The sequence below is a fragment of the Palaemon carinicauda genome, chromosome 1 (genome assembly GCF_036898095.1).
Source record: "Palaemon carinicauda isolate YSFRI2023 chromosome 1, ASM3689809v2, whole genome shotgun sequence".
Lineage (NCBI taxonomy): Eukaryota > Metazoa > Arthropoda > Malacostraca > Decapoda > Palaemonidae > Palaemon > Palaemon carinicauda.
The window spans coordinates 124,531,315-124,551,314 of record NC_090725.1 but is presented as its reverse complement, the minus strand read 5'-3'; the positions used below and the strand labels follow the sequence as shown (position 1 = coordinate 124,551,314).

At 46.3% G+C, this 20,000-nt stretch overlaps 1 protein-coding gene across 5 annotated transcripts in view; it reads left to right on the top strand.

The window, feature by feature from the left end:
• Girdin (protein girdin) overlaps positions 1–20,000 on the top strand; it is a 557,233-nt gene that overhangs the window by 447,418 nt on the left and 89,815 nt on the right. For all 5 annotated transcript variants that reach the window (XM_068384659.1, XM_068384658.1, XM_068384668.1 and 2 more), the window contains 2 exons: positions 16,685–16,885; positions 17,919–18,064. In XM_068384659.1, the coding sequence (XP_068240760.1) occupies positions 16,685–16,885; positions 17,919–18,064 (347 nt within the window). The remainder of the gene's footprint in view (positions 1–16,684; positions 16,886–17,918; positions 18,065–20,000) is intronic.

Sequence of the window (20,000 nt, the reverse complement as noted above, 5' to 3'; positions counted from 1 at the left end):
CACCTTCTTTTAGTAACTTTCATTAAGGATGATCATAAACTATTGAAGAAAATAGCTTAGGGACTTCTGTGTACATACATATAAAAGTTGAGTAGTGCAAAATAACAATCTACTATGTGAACCATAATATTATCCAATCTTGGGTATAAAAATCTGCCCTCAAAGCAAGTTCTTTCTCTATTATTAGTTTATAACACCACTTAAAAGGATGACATATCTATCTGCATTACTCAATTATATCCAAGTACAGGTATTTTTTATTATAATATGATTTTAGCATCCAAGGTTATATTATTATATTATTTCTGTGAAACTCCCCTTATGTTCATAAGGCTTCATTTTCTCGAAGCTGGTTTAATGTTGATGTCTACCCTAAAATTCTAGAAATTTCCCATTTCGTTGCTCCTCTAGTGGAGTATTAAGTTATATGGCCATGTATGACATTAACTGCTCTTGGGTATGATACTATAATGGGCTATTTTAAGTCTTCTCGCCAGTCTGGTTAAGAAATTATCGTGTTATTTTATCCACAAATTTAAATTGTGTTTATTGTGATTTAAAAGGTCATTTAGCCGCAGATTTGTAGGGGATGACTTCACTAGGATGTGTTTTGCATTCGTGGTCATTTTTTAAAGGATTTATTGCGGGGGGGGGGGGGGGGGGGTAAATATCCACTTTCTCTTTGTATTGTATGGAAGGCAGCGGTGTGATGTGGAGAAAATGATTTACATTTTTTTTTAATTTCATTATTATGGTGAGTATAATTATATAAATTCAATAGGTTGTTCATAAAAGCAAATTTGTTAACTATGTGATCAGTTATTTTATTGTTATAACATCCAGATCATAGACCCTTAAAAACTTGCAGCCAGGTATCTAAAAGTAAAAGTATCAACATTTCACTTTTATGTTATATTAATGGGTAAGATACAAACTATTAAAGATTTATAGAAAATACTAATTCTTTGTAAAGAGTGAATTTAGCTAATAACAGCACTTTCTGTAATTGATTCTATTTATGAATTTCTTCAATAGCCTATGTAATCCACTATGAAGCAATTTATAAACCCAAAGCTAGCAGTAAATATAAACTTTTGCCCTTCTAATGAATTGAATATGTGAATCAGAAATAATAAGTAAATATAACATTTATTAAAACAAGAACACTTATAAAGTATGACATACAGAAGAAAGTTAAAGCAGTCAAGGAAACAGAAGAACACATGGACCAAGTGATGGATTTGTCCATTTGTTCCGTAACCGAAATACAAACCACGCTATTTACAAAGGGTATTACTTTTAGCGTAGCTGAAATGGCGAGCCATTAGAATTTAACGAGGGTGTATTACCCCCGCGCTAGTTAGCGGGGGGGTAGGGGAGTGGTAGCTAGCTACCCCTCCTCCCCCTCACACACAGGTGAATACTCACTTTCACTTTTGGCTCGGACTGTGACAGACGTCTCTGTCTTGGTCCTCGCTTGGCAGCCATTGTCTGTTTTGTCTTTACTTAATCGCTTACTTTTCTTTTACTCAATATATATGTAAACATGTTTTCATGTTTGTATATATATTTGAGTATAGAAATAAGTAAGTTTCCTTTTCAGATGTGTGTGTGTAGTGTACGATATCTACGTGGAGGCCTCGGCAGTTAGGCCACCACGGCCTAATTTTATGGGTTGCGATCGAGTTTGACTTCGGTCTTTCTCTCTCTCTCTCTCTTGAGGTCGTTCACCCTTTTACTATGTTTTACTACTCCCTTGTAGCTTCCTTCCCGTGTGGGTGGGGTTGCTACGCCGTACATTTTGTCTCAATTAGTTTATGAATCTAATTGTAGTTGTTAATTTTTCAGCTTGTAGAACGATTCCTTTCGGGGTTTTCGTTTTTTCTTTAGTGTTCATTCATTTTTAAATTACATAGTTACATAGTTACATAATTATAATTGTTATAATTCTGTTTTGGTTACAGCTCTCCTTCCGCGAGTGTAAGTGGTTGTGAGGGCACGTGCCTGTTGTGTAATTCTTGTTCCTTTTCCTCGGGATTCCTCTTCGGAGCCTTCCCGGGGGAATGAATGTGTACTAATATTATTTGTTTTATTTTTTTACAGTTACCGATCTAGTTCGTTTCTGTAATATAGCAACGGTGTGAGCTGTCTGGTTGAGTCCTGGGGATTCGGCTGTTGCTGCCTCCCCCCTTGTATTGTCGTCAGGGGCGTGTCTCCTTCTACTGGTAGTACTCCCGTGTCGACGGACAGCTCTCCAGTTCATTTTAGAACAGTCAGGAGGCTTGCCTCCTTGGGCGGATAACTTTCCTTCCGAGGGAAGTTTTTTCCTGTCCAGGCTTGAGCTTTTCCTCTTTTGGGGGGTTCTTCTCTTGCCTTTTTTTCGTGCGACTATGCTCTTGGTGCTGAGCGGTCGCACCTGCAGTTTCGCTCAAGGGGCTGGGCAACTGCAGGAGCTCCTCTTCGGAGGATTGCCCCTCTTAGGTCACTGGCTGACCAGTCTCTTCCACGAAGTGTTTCTCTTTCGTTCGCGAGAGAGTACACTCATAGAGACTCCTCTTCGGAGGTTTCTTCTGTTGCTGTTGCTGTTGGCCTCCCTCGCCGTAAGGCCCTCCGTCCGCCTCGTCGTAAGGGCCTCTCATCTCCCTATAAGGGTGCTTGAGGCGCCTTTTTGAATCTCCGTTTGCAGCCTACAACTTCTTTTTCTCGATCTTCCGTCTTGGTGCAGATGGACAGCAGTCTAATCTCGTCTTCCGACGGGCAACGGTCTTCCCGACGGACAACGGTCTTCCCGACGGACAGCGGTCTTCCGACGGACATCAGTCTCCCGGCGGACAACGATCCCTTCGGGGCAAAGGGTTGCCCCCACGGGGGTTCTTCCCTTGCGTGTCAGGGTTTCCCTGCGCGCCCTTCTGTTCGTCAGCGCTCTCCTGTTCGTCAGCGCTTTCAAGATGATCTTCCCTGTGGTTCCTGTTACGTGCCCTGTGCGCCCACGTTCGCCCTCGCGATCTAGAACTTCGGTTCAGGTCGGGGTCAAGGACCCTTCTTCTTTGCGCAGGCTTCCACGCGTAGCCTTCTGCTCGTCAGCGATCATCAGCTCGTCAGCGATCATCAGCTCGTCAGCGATCATCAGCTCGCCAGCGATCGTCAGCTCGTCAGCGATCATCAGCTCGCCAGCGATCTCCAGATCGCCCACGTGTGTTACAGCTGGCACGCCAACGTTCTCCAACACTTCTGAAGGAACATGGTTCTCCAGCTACTAGCTCAACTGCGGATGCTGATCGCCATCGCGCGACCCTCAACTGCAGATGCTGACCGCCATCGCGCGACCCTCAACTGCAGATGCTGACCGCCATCGCGCGACCCTCAACTGCAGATGCTGACCGCCATCGCGCGACCCTCAACTGCAGCTGCTGACCGCCATCGCGCGACCCTCAACTGCAGATGCTGACCGCCATCGCGCGACCCTCAACTGCAGATGCTGACCGCCATCGCGCGACCCTCGACTGCAGATGCTGCTCGCCATCGCACAACCCTGAACGATTGCCCGCTTACGCATGCTGCTCCTCATCGCACCACCCTGAACGATCGCCCTCCTGCAGATGCTGATCACCATCGCACCCTTTCACGCGATCATTCACCTGCGCATGCTGCTCGCCATCGCACAACCCTGAACGATTGCCCGCTTACGCATGCTGCTCCTCATCGCACAACCCTGAACGATCGCCCTCCTGCAGATGCTGATCACCATCGCACCCTTTCACGCGATCATTCACCTGCGCATGCTGCTCGCCATCGCACAACCCTGAACGATTGGCCGCTTACGCATGCTGCTCCTCATCGCACCACCCTGAACGATCGCCCTCCTGCAGATGCTGATCACCATCGCACCCTTTCACGCGATCATTCACCTGCGCATGCTGCTCGCCATCGCACAACCCTGCACGATAGCCCGCTTACGCATGCTGCTCCTCATCGCACAACCCTGAACGCTCGCCCTCTTGCGGATGCTGATCACCATCGCACCCTATCACGCGATCATTCACCTACACATGCTGCTCGCCATCGCTTACCGCCAGCGATCTTCTTCACCTACGCGGCAGCACGATCCCTCGCCGTCACGCCCATTCCCCTGCGCGCCCGCGCGATCGCTCGCCTGCGCGCCCGCGCGATCGCTCGCCTGCGCGCCCGCGCGATCGCTCGCCGGCGCGCCCGCGCGATCGCTCGCCGGCGCGCCCGCGCGATCGCTCGCCGGCGCGCCCGCGCGATCGCTCGCCGGCGCGCCCGCGCGATCGCTCGCCGGCGCGCCCGCGCGATCGCTCGCCTGCGCGCCCGCGCGACCGCTCGCCTGCGCGCCCGCGCGACCACTCGCCTGTGCGCCCGCGCGACCATTCGCCTTTGCGCGACCGTTCGCCCTCGCGCGACCATAGTTCGCGGCGAATTCCACAGCCGGTGGTAGCAGCAGGGACGCGTGCTCCTAGGCGGCACTCGGGATCACCTCCATCCAAGCACAGGTTGGTAGTGCAGGACGAAGACAGGTCAGTACAGCATTCTTCCCACCTTCTTTTCAGGCAGGAACCGTCGTGTCCTCTCCAAAGGATCGCCCGATCCCTTTCACCTTAGCGAGGATTTCGGACTCTGTGTCCTTGGAGCAGCAGACATGGTTTGATCCGCTGGCACGGGCGTTAATGAGGGTTATGAAACCAGCACTCACCGGCCAGGGTAACAAACCAGCGGCTGTCTCTCCTACGCTGAAGAGAAAGAGAGGAGTGGACTTCGTGGTGACTTCCCCCAGGGCGAAGTTGGTTCCCAAGAGGTCGGTCTCGAGGGTCCCCTCTCCTGCACGAGTACTCTCTCCTTCTCCCGCCCTGGAAGGATTTTTGGCGGGGGGGCTTTCCGTTGAAGATTTCTCCATCGGACAAGGGGTGACTGCTTACCTCTTCCTCTGGGAGCTTACCAGGTTCTTTCCCTCCTCGGTTACGGCCCGAGGTTTGGTTCAAGGAAGCTACAGGAAGATCAAGGGTACTTTCCTCCTCTCGAGCTCAGGCACCTTGGCCTTTCGTCGTTAAGTATCTACTTGCGGACAAGCTCGATGTTTTACCATCTGGACGCACTGACTGAAGGCTTCCTTCGGGTGTCTCATCTGTGGAGGTCAACGACCTCAGACACCCTTCCATCCTTGAGAAGAGTTTTGTCTTTGCCCAAGGACAGAGACTTAAACATCTGCTGTGCGGAGTAAATCGACTTCCGGTTTCACTCCTCCAAGGCGCTTTCTTCCAGACTCTGCAGGGCTCCAGCTCCCTTTTCTTTCAACCACGTCGGCCTAAGTTATCGGCTACGACAACTGGGACAAGGTGTCCAATTGCAGTTTCCTCCTGTCAGGAACAGATGGCACGGGAGACTCCCCCGGGGGGGCATAGTCCTAAAAGGAGTTCACGAACTCTAGGATTGCAGGTTTTTTCGCTGGGAGGATGCTTAAGGTTACTCATCCGAATGACAGCTTCCCGATGCCCATTCCCGCACAATCTCTGTGAGTAGCCAAGGATATCGCGCCTGCCGTCTCTGTCAGCGAATTCAGTGTCTCTGAACCTCTATGCCATAGCATCAGCAGAGTTGCCCGGTTGGGCAGAATGATCCATACCTTAGGCGAAGGTCTTCCTTAGGATCATCGACGGCTTCACCCCCGGCCCCCTCAGTCGATCCTTTCTTGTAAGGAAGGATCTGAGAGGGGATGTCCATAGTCGACCTCTCAGCCCTGATCAAGTTTGTCGAACAAACTTCGGCCAGCGTAGACCAGCAGAATCGATCAGACTGGTAACGAGGCGACAGGACTCCTTTAACCCTGGATCGGAAGGACGGGTACTTTCAGTTTCCATTCCATCCATCTTCCAGGGTGCTCGTCGAATTCAGCCTAAACTGCAAGTATTCCTGCTTATGATGCAGTGTGGCTATCCCGCCGTGGCATAGCAGGTTTGTTTCCCCAGAGAACTCTCCCTGCCTTCCTCTTGGCCGCTCAGGTGCAGACTTCCGCCTCCTCTGCTGTTTGGAGGGCTGGTCAACTCCGGTAGGCTCGGGTTTCGACCTTCTTCAGCGCCGGGAAAAGCTTCCGAATGCTGACCATGAGTGTGGGCTCATGGTATTTTGCTTGGAGCCTTCTCTTCCTCTGCCTCAACATCTGGAGTATCTGGCCATGATATTGAGTCAACCGCCTTACCACGTTGGAAACCCCGCTTCTCGTCCGTCCAGCGAGGTTAAGCAACGTCGGCACTTGGATGGGTGACCACCTGGGGACGCCAGATTCTGTTACCACATCCTCCGAGCCTTCCTTTCGGTTGACTGTGACAAGACTGAGGAGAGTCGCAGTACCTGTTCTCAGTCAAGCAGAGTTTTCAGCCCTACCTTGGAACGTTTCCTAGTTCTTCTTTCCTCATTGACCCGTTTATAGTCCGAACGGTCGCCTCAGGATAAGTTCCATGTGGGGCGATCCAAGTTCCGGTGGCTTCAGGCAATGTTTAACCGGACTCCCTGGCCCTATGGGACCAGCGGAACTATTAAACCTGCAATGGGTGTTGACCTATGGAGCCTCTTGATGGTAGTGGATATTCTCGTCCTTTCCCCACATTCTTGATGCGGTTCTCGGACTCGTCAAAGGAAAGGGGGGGGGGCATGTTCCGGTCCAGGCCTATGGTCAAGACCTGAAGGATACCTCTCCATCATTCAGGCAGGCATAAGGGCCTTAGTCTGGCCCCTCTTCAGTCCTACCGCTCCTGCCAAGTCGCCCCGTTGCGTGTCGACTTCATGCTAACCAGCAGGGGACGCATTTTCACACCTTCACATCTTGCAGTAGAGATACCGGGATGATTGAGATTCTCTCAATTCCACCATCGGCTCTCTCATTCCAGGCAGGGGAATGTTTCTCTCAGACTATCCAAGCAGAGCCTCATAGAGAGAGTGTACCTAGGGGTCTTTGACCTTGGGTAACCAGCAAGTGCTGATCTGGGGGACCTGATCGCGACAGCTTGGAACCTCAAGCTTCCGCTAGTTTTCCCCCCAGTCTCAGACCCCGAGACTCTGGCAAGATGCATTCCGGTGATGGTGGGACAACTTCGACGCCTGCGTCTTCCCTCCTTTTTGTCTGCGGACAATGGGTCTCAACAAAACCAGGTTGTCTGTCAACCTTTCAATGGGAGAGCTCCACTGGGACTATGCGCAGAACGGTTTCTGGACCCTCTGCTTCCCCTGACGGAACTCCCGGGAGAGCTTCTCCCACGGCGCAGGCTACTCAAGCAACCACACTGCGACATCTCTCCCGAACCGGGGCGTCGCTTCGGCTTCATGCCTGGAGACACTACGCTTCCTCCTCTAGAAGAGACAACCCGCTACAGTCGCGGTACGGAGGTCGCGTCATCTGCGATAGTCATCCACAGGGGTCTCCCAGGCAAAGTGAAGAGTCTAAGGTGGTTGGTGCCGTGGGAGATATACCTCTTCCCGTGAGGCCTCTTCTCCAGCAATAACGGTCTTATTGCCTTTCGGCGGGAGGAAACTCCTTTCCGCTCTTGGCAATGAAGCCTGTCGCTCAGCCTTTCCCTGACCTTCAGGCTTAAAGGAATAACTTTTTCCTGCCCGCTGGATCTATTCTCGCTCATGCGAAGCTACGATCGTCCCTGCCCTAGTCGGAGGAAGACCTCCAACTTGGAGCATGGCTCGGACTTTTAGTCCTTTAAGAGATCTTCTCAAGACCCTTTTACGACAGGCCTCGGATTGTATTCCGCCTTGGGTCTTCTGCTCACTCTGGCCACGGCCAGTGTGTAAGCAATCTTCTTGGTCTCTTACTACTCCCCCCCTTTCTAAGGAAGAGGGGAAGGCAACATTCAGGCTCGCTCCTGAGTTGTTGGCTAGACTCAGAATCTGAGGGTCCCGACCCTTCGGTCCGATTCATTCAAGATTTTGAGTCTCCATTCTGTGTCTGATGTCCCAAGACCTTCTCTTTCTTGCCAGTACAGGAATCGAGAGGTTAGCGCTGGGAACAGCTGCAGTTTGGCCTCAGTTGCAGCCGATTTGGGAACACAAGGAGGACATGGGGGGAGAGTCACCAGTATACCTCTTCAGCCCGGACTCAAGGACATTCATCTCGACCTGTCTTCAGACCCTCCCCCGTCACGTCTCCCTACAGCACGATGTTGGATACATCGCAACGTCCCTCGCCTTCGAGTAATACTACTCTGTGACGCAGGTGCTACAAGCTGGAGTCTGGAAGCGTCTGATGACCTTCGCAGCCCGCTTCCTGCAGGGCGTGACCCACAGGAGTCTCGATACGTTTTCTATCGCTCTGTGGTGGCTACACAACAGCTGGTCTAACCTCAGGCTCCTTTTTGGACAGGTAGCAGAAGGTTGAGGGCATTGTTATCAGGTTTTAGTCTGCATGAACGAAAGAAGTATGTCTGGCCCTTACTTCTTTCTTCATCATCCCCTCTACGGGGAAGCAGCATCCTGGTCTCTGCATAGCTGACCTCGAACCTCTGCAGGTAAACCATGCTTCCTTGTGTTCCGAGTATTGAGTCAGTACTGTCGCGTCCCCCATACCCTGACGAGGTGGTATTGGGAACGTCCTAACCCAGAGTTCCTTCTGGAACTCCAGGTCAACTGCCTAAGACGGGTCACACTTCTTCCTTCACACACAAGCTTACGTAGGCCACATGGTTCCTTGCGGTGCAAGGAACTTGTGAGGTGCAGGGACTCCTTTTCTCGAGTGCGACTCACTCGGATTCTGAGTCCCCGGGTAAAGCCAAAGCCAGTATGGCTGGGGACTTTCCACCCTTCCTAAGGGATAAGTCACCCTTTGTAAATAGCGTGGTTTGTATTTCGGTTACGGAACAAATGACAAATTCGAAGATAATTTGTATTTTTCCTAACCATACAAACCTTAGCTATTTACACATATTTGCCCGCCAGCCCTGTCCCCCAAGACAAGTCCTACCTCTAAGTGAAAGTGAGTATTCACCTGTGTGTGAGGGGGAGGAGGGGTAGCTAGCTACCACTCCCCTACCCCCCCGCTAACTAGCGCGGGGGTAATACACCCTCGTTAAATTCTAATGGCTCGCCATTTCAGCTACGCTAAAAGTAATACCCTTTGTAAATAGCTAAGGTTTGTATGGTTAGGAAAAATACAAATTATCTTCGAATTTGTCATTTTTTAGGTTTTACATATGTACTGAAACTATCCGTACCATATGTAATCATCATACTTTGTCTGCATTGTACAAGATTCAAATACTGCAGGGAAAATAAATCTTGAATCATGAATAGACCAACTACAATATTTAGGAGGAGGTACATCCATAGGGAAATATGGCTTGACACAATTGAAATTTATTATTTACTTGTGAATATATTGTATGCTGCAGGCTACAATGTTAACACAACATACTCACAACAGAAGACAAGTGGGTATGTTAGCCTACCTAAGTGTTGGTATTGCATTGCATCCCCATATGATTTCATTACTACACTAGAGGGGCAGGACAAAGGGAGATATTTTCATTTTGGGTTAGATGTCAACAGTTAGCCAACTTAGTGAGAGAAGGAATATGAATGCCAAGTGTGTATAAAAATCAATGATTTTATTATTAAAATTCTGTTTCTTCTTATGCGAAATACAAACTCTCACCATTTAAATTGGTTTACTCCGTTGTTGTTTTGCCATGTCCAGAATTAAGGAAATTGTGGGATTATGGTAACATTGTATGTTTGGCTGGCAGCATCCCACCCACACTGAAAAGGCGCAGCTGAGTTAGCGGGACTTGCATCACTTTACTCCTAGTTTTCATTCCAGTCACATGTCTGTCTTCAACCACGGTCCACACTATATTTGTGCTTATTGTTTTTTTTTTTTACCGTGCATTTGAGATTATGACTTTATATCAAATTAATTTGAGAACCTATCCCAATCTTGAAGGTCATCCTTGTGGCACCTTCATAAACCGAGTGGAGGTAGACCCCATCCTTTGTGTCCTTGGTGTTGTGGAAAGTGATGCTTTTCTTCTATTTGGGATTTTTGCAGGGATTGGTCACCCTCTTAATGGGATAAGTACAATAGTCATCGAAAAGAAGGCTAAAGGGATCATTCCTTCTCTGCTTCTTCCTCTGCTTCTTCCTCTGCTGAGAGCAAGAAGCAGAAGCCTTCTATTCCAAATCCTGATATTTCCCTATGACATTTTTTTGGGCTCAAGCCATGTCGTCCTGATGGAAGGTTCCTTCAGTAGCTTCCTTTGGATATATATGACTACCATATTATTCCCAGAGAATTAAACTAAAGGTTTTCACAGAATTCTAACTTCTGGAGCGAGTACTCTAAGGGTTTTCCCTTTAAAATATCGTATATCAACAGGGGACGCATGCATTAACACGTCACATGGCCATCTGCACCCCACCTAGCGTTTACGCTTCGAGGGGGAAATGTGGCGAGGTAACTGAGGTGCCGTTCCAAAGTTACCCTACCTTCGTCACTGTTACGATACTCGCAACGTAAACAAACCGGCGCCATACTTGTGTGACGTCACGTCCGCCCTCATTCCGTTTATGGTAGCTCCCTAAGCCTTTTGTTTGTTCCCAGTGATCGGATATTTTCTTGTGCATCCTTCAACCATGTCTCAGCCTTCTGCTTCACCTTCTTCTGAAAAGTTGAGTACCAGGTTCTTGTATTGTTTAAATAAGCTCTGGCCGTAGAGTAACGATCTTGTGTTTTGTGGCCGAGCTGTGCCTTACCCGGAGGCGCCATTTTACGGCGCTGCTGTTCGCATCGCATGCGTTATTTAGCTAGCCAGAACAGCCCTATCCAGCCTTATAACTATGTTAAATCTTTAGCTATTTAGTCTTCATTATTAGGAATAAGTTATATTATGCCGATAGTAGTCTTCGGCGCTCTTAGTTAGCCGACCCCATACTAGCCTTTCAGCCTAGCATAGGCCGCAGCCTAGTGTTCATGTTTACTTCTGCATGATATAATAGTGTTCCTAGTGTTATTTTAATGAAGGTATAGGCATTTTTAAACATACAAGACTCGATGTTGCACTTATTTTCGCCTTTGAGGGACAATACAAGGGACTGTGCCTGGTCCAGCCAGGTCACACCTAACCCAACGTTGGGACCCTTGTATGCTTCCTTATCTCCCCTATTACCTTAGGGTAACCTCCCTCTGGGTAGCCTTGCTATTCCTAGCCCCTTACCCGTAAAATTTCGGGTACGTTAGGCTAGGTAGTTCTTCCCTCTTCCCTTCCATAGTGTATGGGGGGATTTCGGTCAGAACCCCAGAGTACCTATCGTTCATCCCAGTCCACCCCTAGGGAGCGCTTTTCCCTTGGGGTATCGACTGAGACTGAAGGTGGAGGGGCCTAGCCCTTCCCCTTAGACTGCTCTTGGTTGGGACACGTCCCTTCCTCCTGTAGCCTAGCGATACGCATCCCCAGTCTTACCTAATCTAGGAGAAGATCTCCTGGTTTAGGTTAGGCCTTGGGGGTTTCTGTTTTATTATAGTTTAGGACAGTACACCAGTTCTGTTCCTACTCTGAGCTAACCTACCCTAGGGTTGGAGAGCGCTTCTCTCCTGCCTGGGTAGTATAGAAAACAGATTCCCCCACCCTTTGGGAGCTTTAGGGTCACGATCCCTTCTGCCCCCTCAAACCCCCCCCCCCTAACCCCACTCTATCCTTTTGTGTCGGCTTGCCTTCACACCCCTGTCCACTGTCTTACAATTCCCCCTCAGGGAGAATTGTAGGTTAAGCTGTGCTCTCCTGCCTGGATGGCCGCTCTGCTACACTTCCCCCTCATAGTCGAACTATGGGGTTGTGTTAGCGGCCGCCCTGCCGGCAAAAGATCACCCTCCCCCCCTGTTTAGAGTGTTCTCTGATCCTCCTTTGGATTACCATAGTTACCCAGCCGTCTGCCGGCTCCCTGCCGTCGGATGATAGGTTGTCCCCCCCCCTATCATGAGTACATTCCTTCCGGAGGGAAGCCGGTTGGGTACCGGACATTACCCTTCCTCCTTCCCTCCTTATCTTTCTCTCTTCTATCATGGTGCTGGTGCACTGCCGCCTCCGCCTGCCGGGGACCGCCGCCGGTTCATATGACGTTCCTATCTGAGGATTACCTAAGGCAACAACCTGCCGGCTGCCGGGGGCCGCCGCCGCTAGCCGCTAGCCGCCAGCACCCCAGGTGACCTTCCTACTTCATAGGACTTCCTGTCTGAGGACCAACTATGGCGTCAGCCTGCCGGCTGCCCGGGGCCGCCGCCCCTTGCTGCTGCTGCCGGGGGCCGCCGCCCCTTGCCGCCCCTTGCCGCCCCTTGCCGCCCCTTGCCGCCGCTGCCGGGGGCTGCCGCCGCTGCCGGGGGCTGCCGCCGCTGCCGGGGGCTGCCGCCGCTGCCGGGGGCTGCCGCCGCTGCCGTCGGCTTCTCAGAGACCTTCCATCTTATGTACCCAGCTAGATTCACCAATGCCGGCTGCTGGAGGCCACCGCCCTGCCGCCGTGCCGGCGGTCGCCCCTATAGGTGTTTCCTACCTCTCTGCTGCTCAGTGTGTAGCCTTGATGGATTCACCCCGCCGGACCAGGCCTCCGGCTTGCCGGCGACACTCTGCGGCTTTTAGGGACAAGCACCCCTTCTCCCCAGCTGCCGGACCCGTGCCGGCAGTCAACCTATACATCCATATAGCCAGACTGATCTTCTTTGCTGTTTCATACCCTGAAGACAGTGTCTGAGCTGTATGATTGTACAATACAATGTTTCCAGCATACTCTGTGCTTCTCAGTGCAGTCTCTTACCGGGACCTTCCCAAATATTGAGGGGTTTATCCTATTTAACCCTCTTTTATCTAGGTTCTGAACGATTTCAGACCTTCTCTACTCTGTAGACAATTCCTTTATAAGGAAGCCTAGTCTGGCTTCCCCATAGGGATACCATTCCCTCTCCTAGAACCTCAGGTCCTAAGGAATTGCCGGCAGAAAAGGTCGCGGTGCCTGACTAGACGGGATTCACAAGTACTGTATGTGTCTTCCTACTTCTTTTCTAGCTCACCTATCCGGAGCTCACATAACACAAATTCTAAGATTAAGAATTAGATTAAGGAATCTTAAGTTAAGAGTAATGTAAGACATGACTCTATTTTCCATGTACTCATGTTCTCTTTCTTTTACAGGAGGAGTACCTGAAGTGTGAGAGCCCCTTCTGCTCGGTTTGCCGTCCGGACTTTTACGGGCATGGAGCGTGTCGGACCCACGCCCCCTGTACTGCAAAGAAGGGCAACCTAAAGTATTGGGATCCAGTGTCCTGCCCAGTCTGCAAAGGCCTCCTCGACGAGGGGTTCGACAACCCCCCGTCCTTAGAAGCCAGGGACAATGCTCGAGAGAAACTGCGCAGTTGGGTGCGCGGTTTCCAGTAAAACGCTGCCGGGCCGTATCTCCCCAGCGAGAAGATGAGGTCCTTCCTTTTCCCGAAAGCGTCGGCAGATTCTGTGATCCCCCAGGATCAGATCCCCTTAGTTCAACTGACCGGCGAACCAGACATCGACACTGCCTATGGTATTTGGGTAAGAATATAGATTAAGCCCCAGCCTGAGTGTTTATGTCCTCAGACAGAATCTAGAGATTGAGACAGATTGCAGCCCCCTTTCTGGAATTGAATTTCCTTCCAGCTCACCCATGGCAAAAGCTCCTGGGCCATCGTTCTTCCCTAGAGAAGCTAGTACCCTTTGAGAGGATGTACCTTCGCTCTCTTTAGTGGGCGCTAAAGAGTCAATGGTTGCAGGTATCAGATACCCTATCGGCTCTTTTGAAGATCTTTCGAGACGTAAAGGCAGACCTCTCGTGATGGCTAAAGGAAAAGAATCTGTTAGCTGGATCTCCCCTACAGGTTCCAACTCCAGTTTCTTCTTTTCTCAGATGCTTCTCACCAGGGGTGGGGATCCTATCTAAGGAAGGAACAGATTTCAGGTACATGGTCACAGGAAGATAAGTCCTTCCACATAAATTACCTAGAGTTGAAGGCCGTGCCGTGTACTTAGCGTTACTTCACTTTTCAGAGACAATCAAAGGTCACTCGGTAGTGTTGATGAGCAACATCACAACTGTAGTGATTTTCATCAATAAACAGCGATGATCTGTATCCCATCTGCTATTTTAGCTAGCAGTGAGAGTACAGTAAATGCCGTTCATCTTTCAGCACATTTCATTCCAGGGAAGAGGAACGTAGAAGCAGACAATCTGAGCCGACTAGGAATGATAGTTGATTCAGAATAGTCTTTGAATCTTCAAGTAGCAAGGAATCTACTGACTTTGTGGTGTTCCCCAATTTTAGAGATTTTCCCCACTCATCTGAACAACAAACTACCCTTTTTATTATTCTCCATTTCCGGAACCAGCTTAAAGATGTACAGCATTCCAACACTCGTGGGATGGAATGGAGATTTATGCTTTTCCTCCATTTTTCCTGATCCGTTGGGTGCTGAACATCTAAGAGTAAAATTGGTTGTGCTGAAATGGCCTGACATAGAGTGGTATTCAAACTTTATAGATCTTGTCCTTGGAACTTCCTGATTTGGCCAAACCTTCTACGTCAACCTCACATGAAAATGTTTCATGAAGCAGCTCGCTGCCTATCTTTTCACAGGTGGAAGTTATCCAGCACCTCCTCTAAAAGAAAAGCCTGTTGAGACTGACTGTACAAGTTCTTCGCAGCAGTCTTTCAAGAAAAATGGTAAATTTTCTGCAATTCGAGTCTTACAAGGGGTATTTCTTCCTTCAAGGTCACTATACCACTGATTGCAGACTTTTTAGTTTTCCTACGGAAAGAGAACCTTCTCTCAGTTACAGCAGTAAAAGGCTATCACTCAGCCTTAAGCCAGTTCTTTAGACTGAAGGGAATCAATCTCTCCTCCTGGGGGAACTCTCAGCTTTGATGAAGTGTTTTGAGCAGTCTTCACTACCTTGGGAACTCAAACCCTCTCCTTGGGAGTGTAAAGTTCTGAGATCCCTAAAAATGGAATAAGAACCCCTCCACAAGCTTCAGATTGAGACCCTCCACTCAAGACGATCTTCCTTCTAGCTTCGGCCTCTTCAAAGAGAGTGAGCAAGCTACATGGCTGATCTTATCTCGTTTCACACTCCAGGGAGTGGAAAAATCTTTCATTCTCTTTTTAGCCAGAGTTTATTACTAGGACCCAAAATCCATTAATTGATTATAGTAGATTTGACTCCTCCATCTCAGTGATCAAGGAGGTAACTGATGATCCGGACAATTTGTTACTTTGTTCTGTAAGGGCAGTTTGTTACTTTGTCCTGTAAAGGCATTAAGTTACGTTGTCCTGTAAGGGCAGTTTATCGTTACCTTAAATGAATTTTTCCCTTACGTCCAGCCATCCCTAACTTGCTTGTAAGCACAAGTCAAAACAAACATGGAGTAACCAAGAACACCATATCTGGTTATGTGAAGTCATCCCTAAAACATAAAAATCTTTGAGAGAAGCGCTACCTGGGGCCCCTCCCAAAGTACACAACATAAGTGTGTTTCCCCAACCTTAGCTTAAAATTAATCAATAGCTCAATTGCTTAGTGCAGGTGTTTGAAAGAGACAAACCATCTTCACCATATACTGTATTACTTAAAAGACTGCACCCATAGATCACTGGATACTTTCTCTTTGGGCCCAGTGGGAGCTGCACAGCAAATAGTCTGAGACTTATGCCTCTGTATGACGGTTAACCCTTTGTCACATCATCAATTATTCTCAGCATAAGTGTGTATGAGAGTAGAATGACCGAATTCTTCCTTCTTGTCTTTGGAGTATCCCTTCCTTGAGAGTATCAACATAAAAAACTAATTATGCATGTAAGAAAGAATATCTGTGACATTAATTTTTTAATTTGCACATACAGTATTGATTTTTGTTTTAAAATTTGTTCATATAAAATCACAAAATTGTTGGGCCAGTGACTCAGTCACTCACCTTCTGTTCAAGAGGCTGACATCTCGACACTGCCTCTCTTACAAGCCAGTCAAGATTGTCTTGTTTTTATCCTTTAGGTCAAGGGTCAGACAGACACCCTTATCTTTCACTGAGACTTCCCCACCTAAGGAAGATTCCTATTTAAATGACAAGGGTTGTATTTCATGAAGGAACAAACTACAGATTTTAAAAATCATTCATTTTTCCTAGCTATATAAACCTGAGTCCTTTAATTTATATTTCCCCAGTATTCATTGGCATCAACGACCTTATATGTCAGGATGCTACATGACTGCTAATCAATCAATCAATCAATCAATCCACAGTATCCCCTTATCATGTCTTGACTATGAGCAAGTGATACAAGTCCTGCTGACTCAGTCGCTCCTACCCAGCATGAGTGGGACGCTGGCGACCATATAATATCATCAGAATACCACAATTTCAGTAATTCTGGTTGTAGCAAAATAGCAATGGAGTAAACCATTGCAAAGAACCCAGGTTTGTATAGCTGGGAAATATGTAAATTATTTTTAGAAATAATAGTTTTTATTCACTGACTGTATTGACTATTGATATCAAACTTGACCAGGCCCTCATTAATATAACAATATTATTTAATTGTATTGTATAGTCTTTACAGCATACATTTATGTAAGAACTCAGTTTCTGAAGTGCTATATTTTATTGCAGGATGATTTTCGAAGCCTCTTTTCAGCAAATGAGAAATTGCGAACAGAGTATAAAAATCTTCAAGGGGATTATAAGTCAGTCAAAACTGAAAACAATACTGTTAAATTGAGATTAACTGAGTTGGATGGAGAACTTAATGATACAAGAGACCAAATGGCTGCTCTTGATGTTGAAGTATCGAAACTCACCAATAAATGTCAGGTAAGAATTTTGATGCTGTTTTATTATTATGAATACCCATTATTTTTAAATTTTGCATTTGGCTATTACTATTTTTATAATTACATTTTGAACGTTGGAATTCTGATTCATGTTGTCTTGTTATTTGTATACAGTATAGGAAGTCCAGTTTTATTTTAGAGATTTTCAGAAAAGACAAATATAAGCAATGTGTTTATGTTAACACAAATAAAGCATCTGCTCTTGCTTAGAGAAATTCCTTTCTCTCATTATGACTATTAAAAATCACTAATACCGTACAGTATTATTCAAACGACTAATCCTATATAGATAGCATAATGCCCAGCTCAGTCAACTTTTGTCCGTTATATTACAAAGAATTTAATAAGAAATATATGTGATTATCTATTCAAAGATCTCCAAATTATATTATGTCCCCTTATAGAGTGTTTTTCTTTTTTCAACCGTAATTTATTGCCGGATTTGCTCACTAAATCATCAGCTACATTCCTTTATCAGTTCTATTTTTCATCTTGCAAGTGGAGAGTATTGTACAGTGCTTACGTTTTAGAAGCAAAATAAATCTGGATGTTAAACAGTGTTGTAATTTTCTTATGAAAAAAGTCTTTTCTATTCATTCTGTAAATAGTGATAATTAATGATATACTGTATATATATATTGATGTGTGAATATCTTCAAGTCCTATTTGTCATACTAGCCCTTAGATAGTTTTAATTCACTCATCATAAATTTTTTTGTATAGTTATTCCCTTTATTGCATCAGACATGAAATTGATACTATTTACTTTTATATGTTTAGTGCTTTTTCTACCTGGACTCCCAATCAGGTCTACCTCATAAGTTAAAGATGATTTTGATTCAAGATGCATAGCTAGAATTGTTTTGAAAGGGATGGGTATCAGTACAGTTGCAAATGATAGATTTATATTAGAGTATAACTATCGAGCAATAAATCATTATTAAACTTGTAATACAAAGCCAAGATTTTTATGGTTGTGCTATTTTTCTTAAATTATTTTCAACCTTATTTAGGTGTTGCAGACATTGAATGTAACTTTAGAAGAAGACAGGCGTTCTCTGATGTCACAAGTATCATTGCTGTTGACACAATATCATGATCTCTTGACTCAGACATTGGAAGACAAACAGCATTTCCATCAAGAGGAAAAGAATTTTACGTGAGTTGTTACAACCATTATGATGTCTAATGACATCATCTGTTAAAAGCAAAAAGAATATGATAATGGTAGTTGGGAGGTTGAGTAGCTTTGGCCTGGTATCTGGAGGGTGATGGGATGGATTTTACCTCCATATGGCTCCATGTGCCCCAAAAGGAGGAGGTGCTGAGAGATTATTATTATTAATCAAGTTACAAAAAGAGAATATATTTATAATTCACCCTCCTTATCTGTCAATTCATGTACCCACAGCTCACTAATTGGTACCAATTTAAAAACAAGTACACAAATTCACTTAAACATGACAAAAGAAGATTACAGTAATAAGTTGTCTTTCGGAGACAAAGATTATTATCCATGCTTCCAGAGGCAAAAATAAAGCCCTCCCACACCCCTCCACTACCCTGAGACTTTTCGTTTTAATGGCATGTACAATTTTCTTTTAGACTACTTACACAAAAAAGGGTGAGTAAAGTTAAACATGCAGTATATACTATTAAGCTGTCTTTTTATGTGTCTTTAAAGAACCTTCTTCAATAAAAACATTTGTTCATACACAAATACAAACCCTCTTTCTTTAATAGGAGCATGATTTTGGTTTGGCTGGAATTCGGCTGTTAAAATTTTAATGAGGTGTATCTGTGGTTACGGACAGGAGGCCGGAGAAGCTCCGCCCCCTTGCCAGCACACTGAAACGTCACTTTGACTTCAGCTGCCTAGGTGTACAGATATACTTTCACGCCCATTCCCGGACAACCGTTTGCAACCAAACAAAACATACAACACATGCTCATGCATAAGGAGAAAACTAGCAAATCTGACTCTTACCTCACTAGGGTAAAAGAATAATATTGTCTGCCTGACATTTCAGTATTCTGCCTTCTCTCCAGACTACCCCTGTAGGGGTCATGAATGCACCAAGAACTGTGTATGAATGTTGTACTGCTTGGATTTGTATTAGATAGTGTTCAATAAACACCCAATGACTATACCACTCCGTAAAACTTTGGATATCCTGAAATTGCATATTATCAAACAACACCAGTCAAGAGGTATTTTTTTTCACATCATGGGTTTTAGGGATGGAGATAGGGTCAGCTTTTTAATTAAGGAGGTCCTCTAAATACAGATAGCCCCTGTTGAATGGGATTTATGGTCTTGGTATTTTGAAAAAAAAAACTACCTACTCAGGACAGGGATCTTTATGATTATAATTTTAAGGTCAACACAGGAGAGAGTTTGCTATCTCCTGAGCCAAGACATAAAGTGGATCTTGTCTTTGAAGAGGCTTTTGGTATTTGTCTAGAAAAAGGAGACTGGGGTCAGAATAAGAATATGACCTGGGATTATTGTAATGAATTCCTGCTCCATTTCAAAAATTGCCAGTTAATAACTCCTGCTTCTGAGGCTAAAGCTATTAAAAATATAGCTTTTGTAGAAGCTCTTTAAGAGGTATGGGAGAATTATCAAACTTGACCAAAAGCTCAGTAATCCTATCTAGACACCAAGAAACCACAGGAGTAGGTAGAGATGATCTATGCAAGGAAAAAGACTGGGTAATCCACGTCAATGGCACACTTGAGAGGTTGTGATAAAACCGATTTATGTGATAGTAAATTTGACAGCAGGAGCCTCCTCTCCTCAAAGAGGTGGACCAGAAATGAAGCTAAGAAATCCTGGGTTATCTGAGGAGTTGATTAACTCCTTAATAAAAGCCAAACACGCCTTCCTCACAGATTGGTATTTCCTTGTGGATGAAGACCTTTTGCAGCTCATCAAATAAGTCAAGTTGTGGCTCAAGAAATATTTCTCAAAAATTCAGTACCGGGGGAGAAATTCAAGTGTGAAGGTTCTGGGTCAAATAGGAGGAAGCAAAGGTAAACCTCCTTCCCACTTTCTGATACACCTGCTTCACCTGATGCTGAAGCAGTGACTA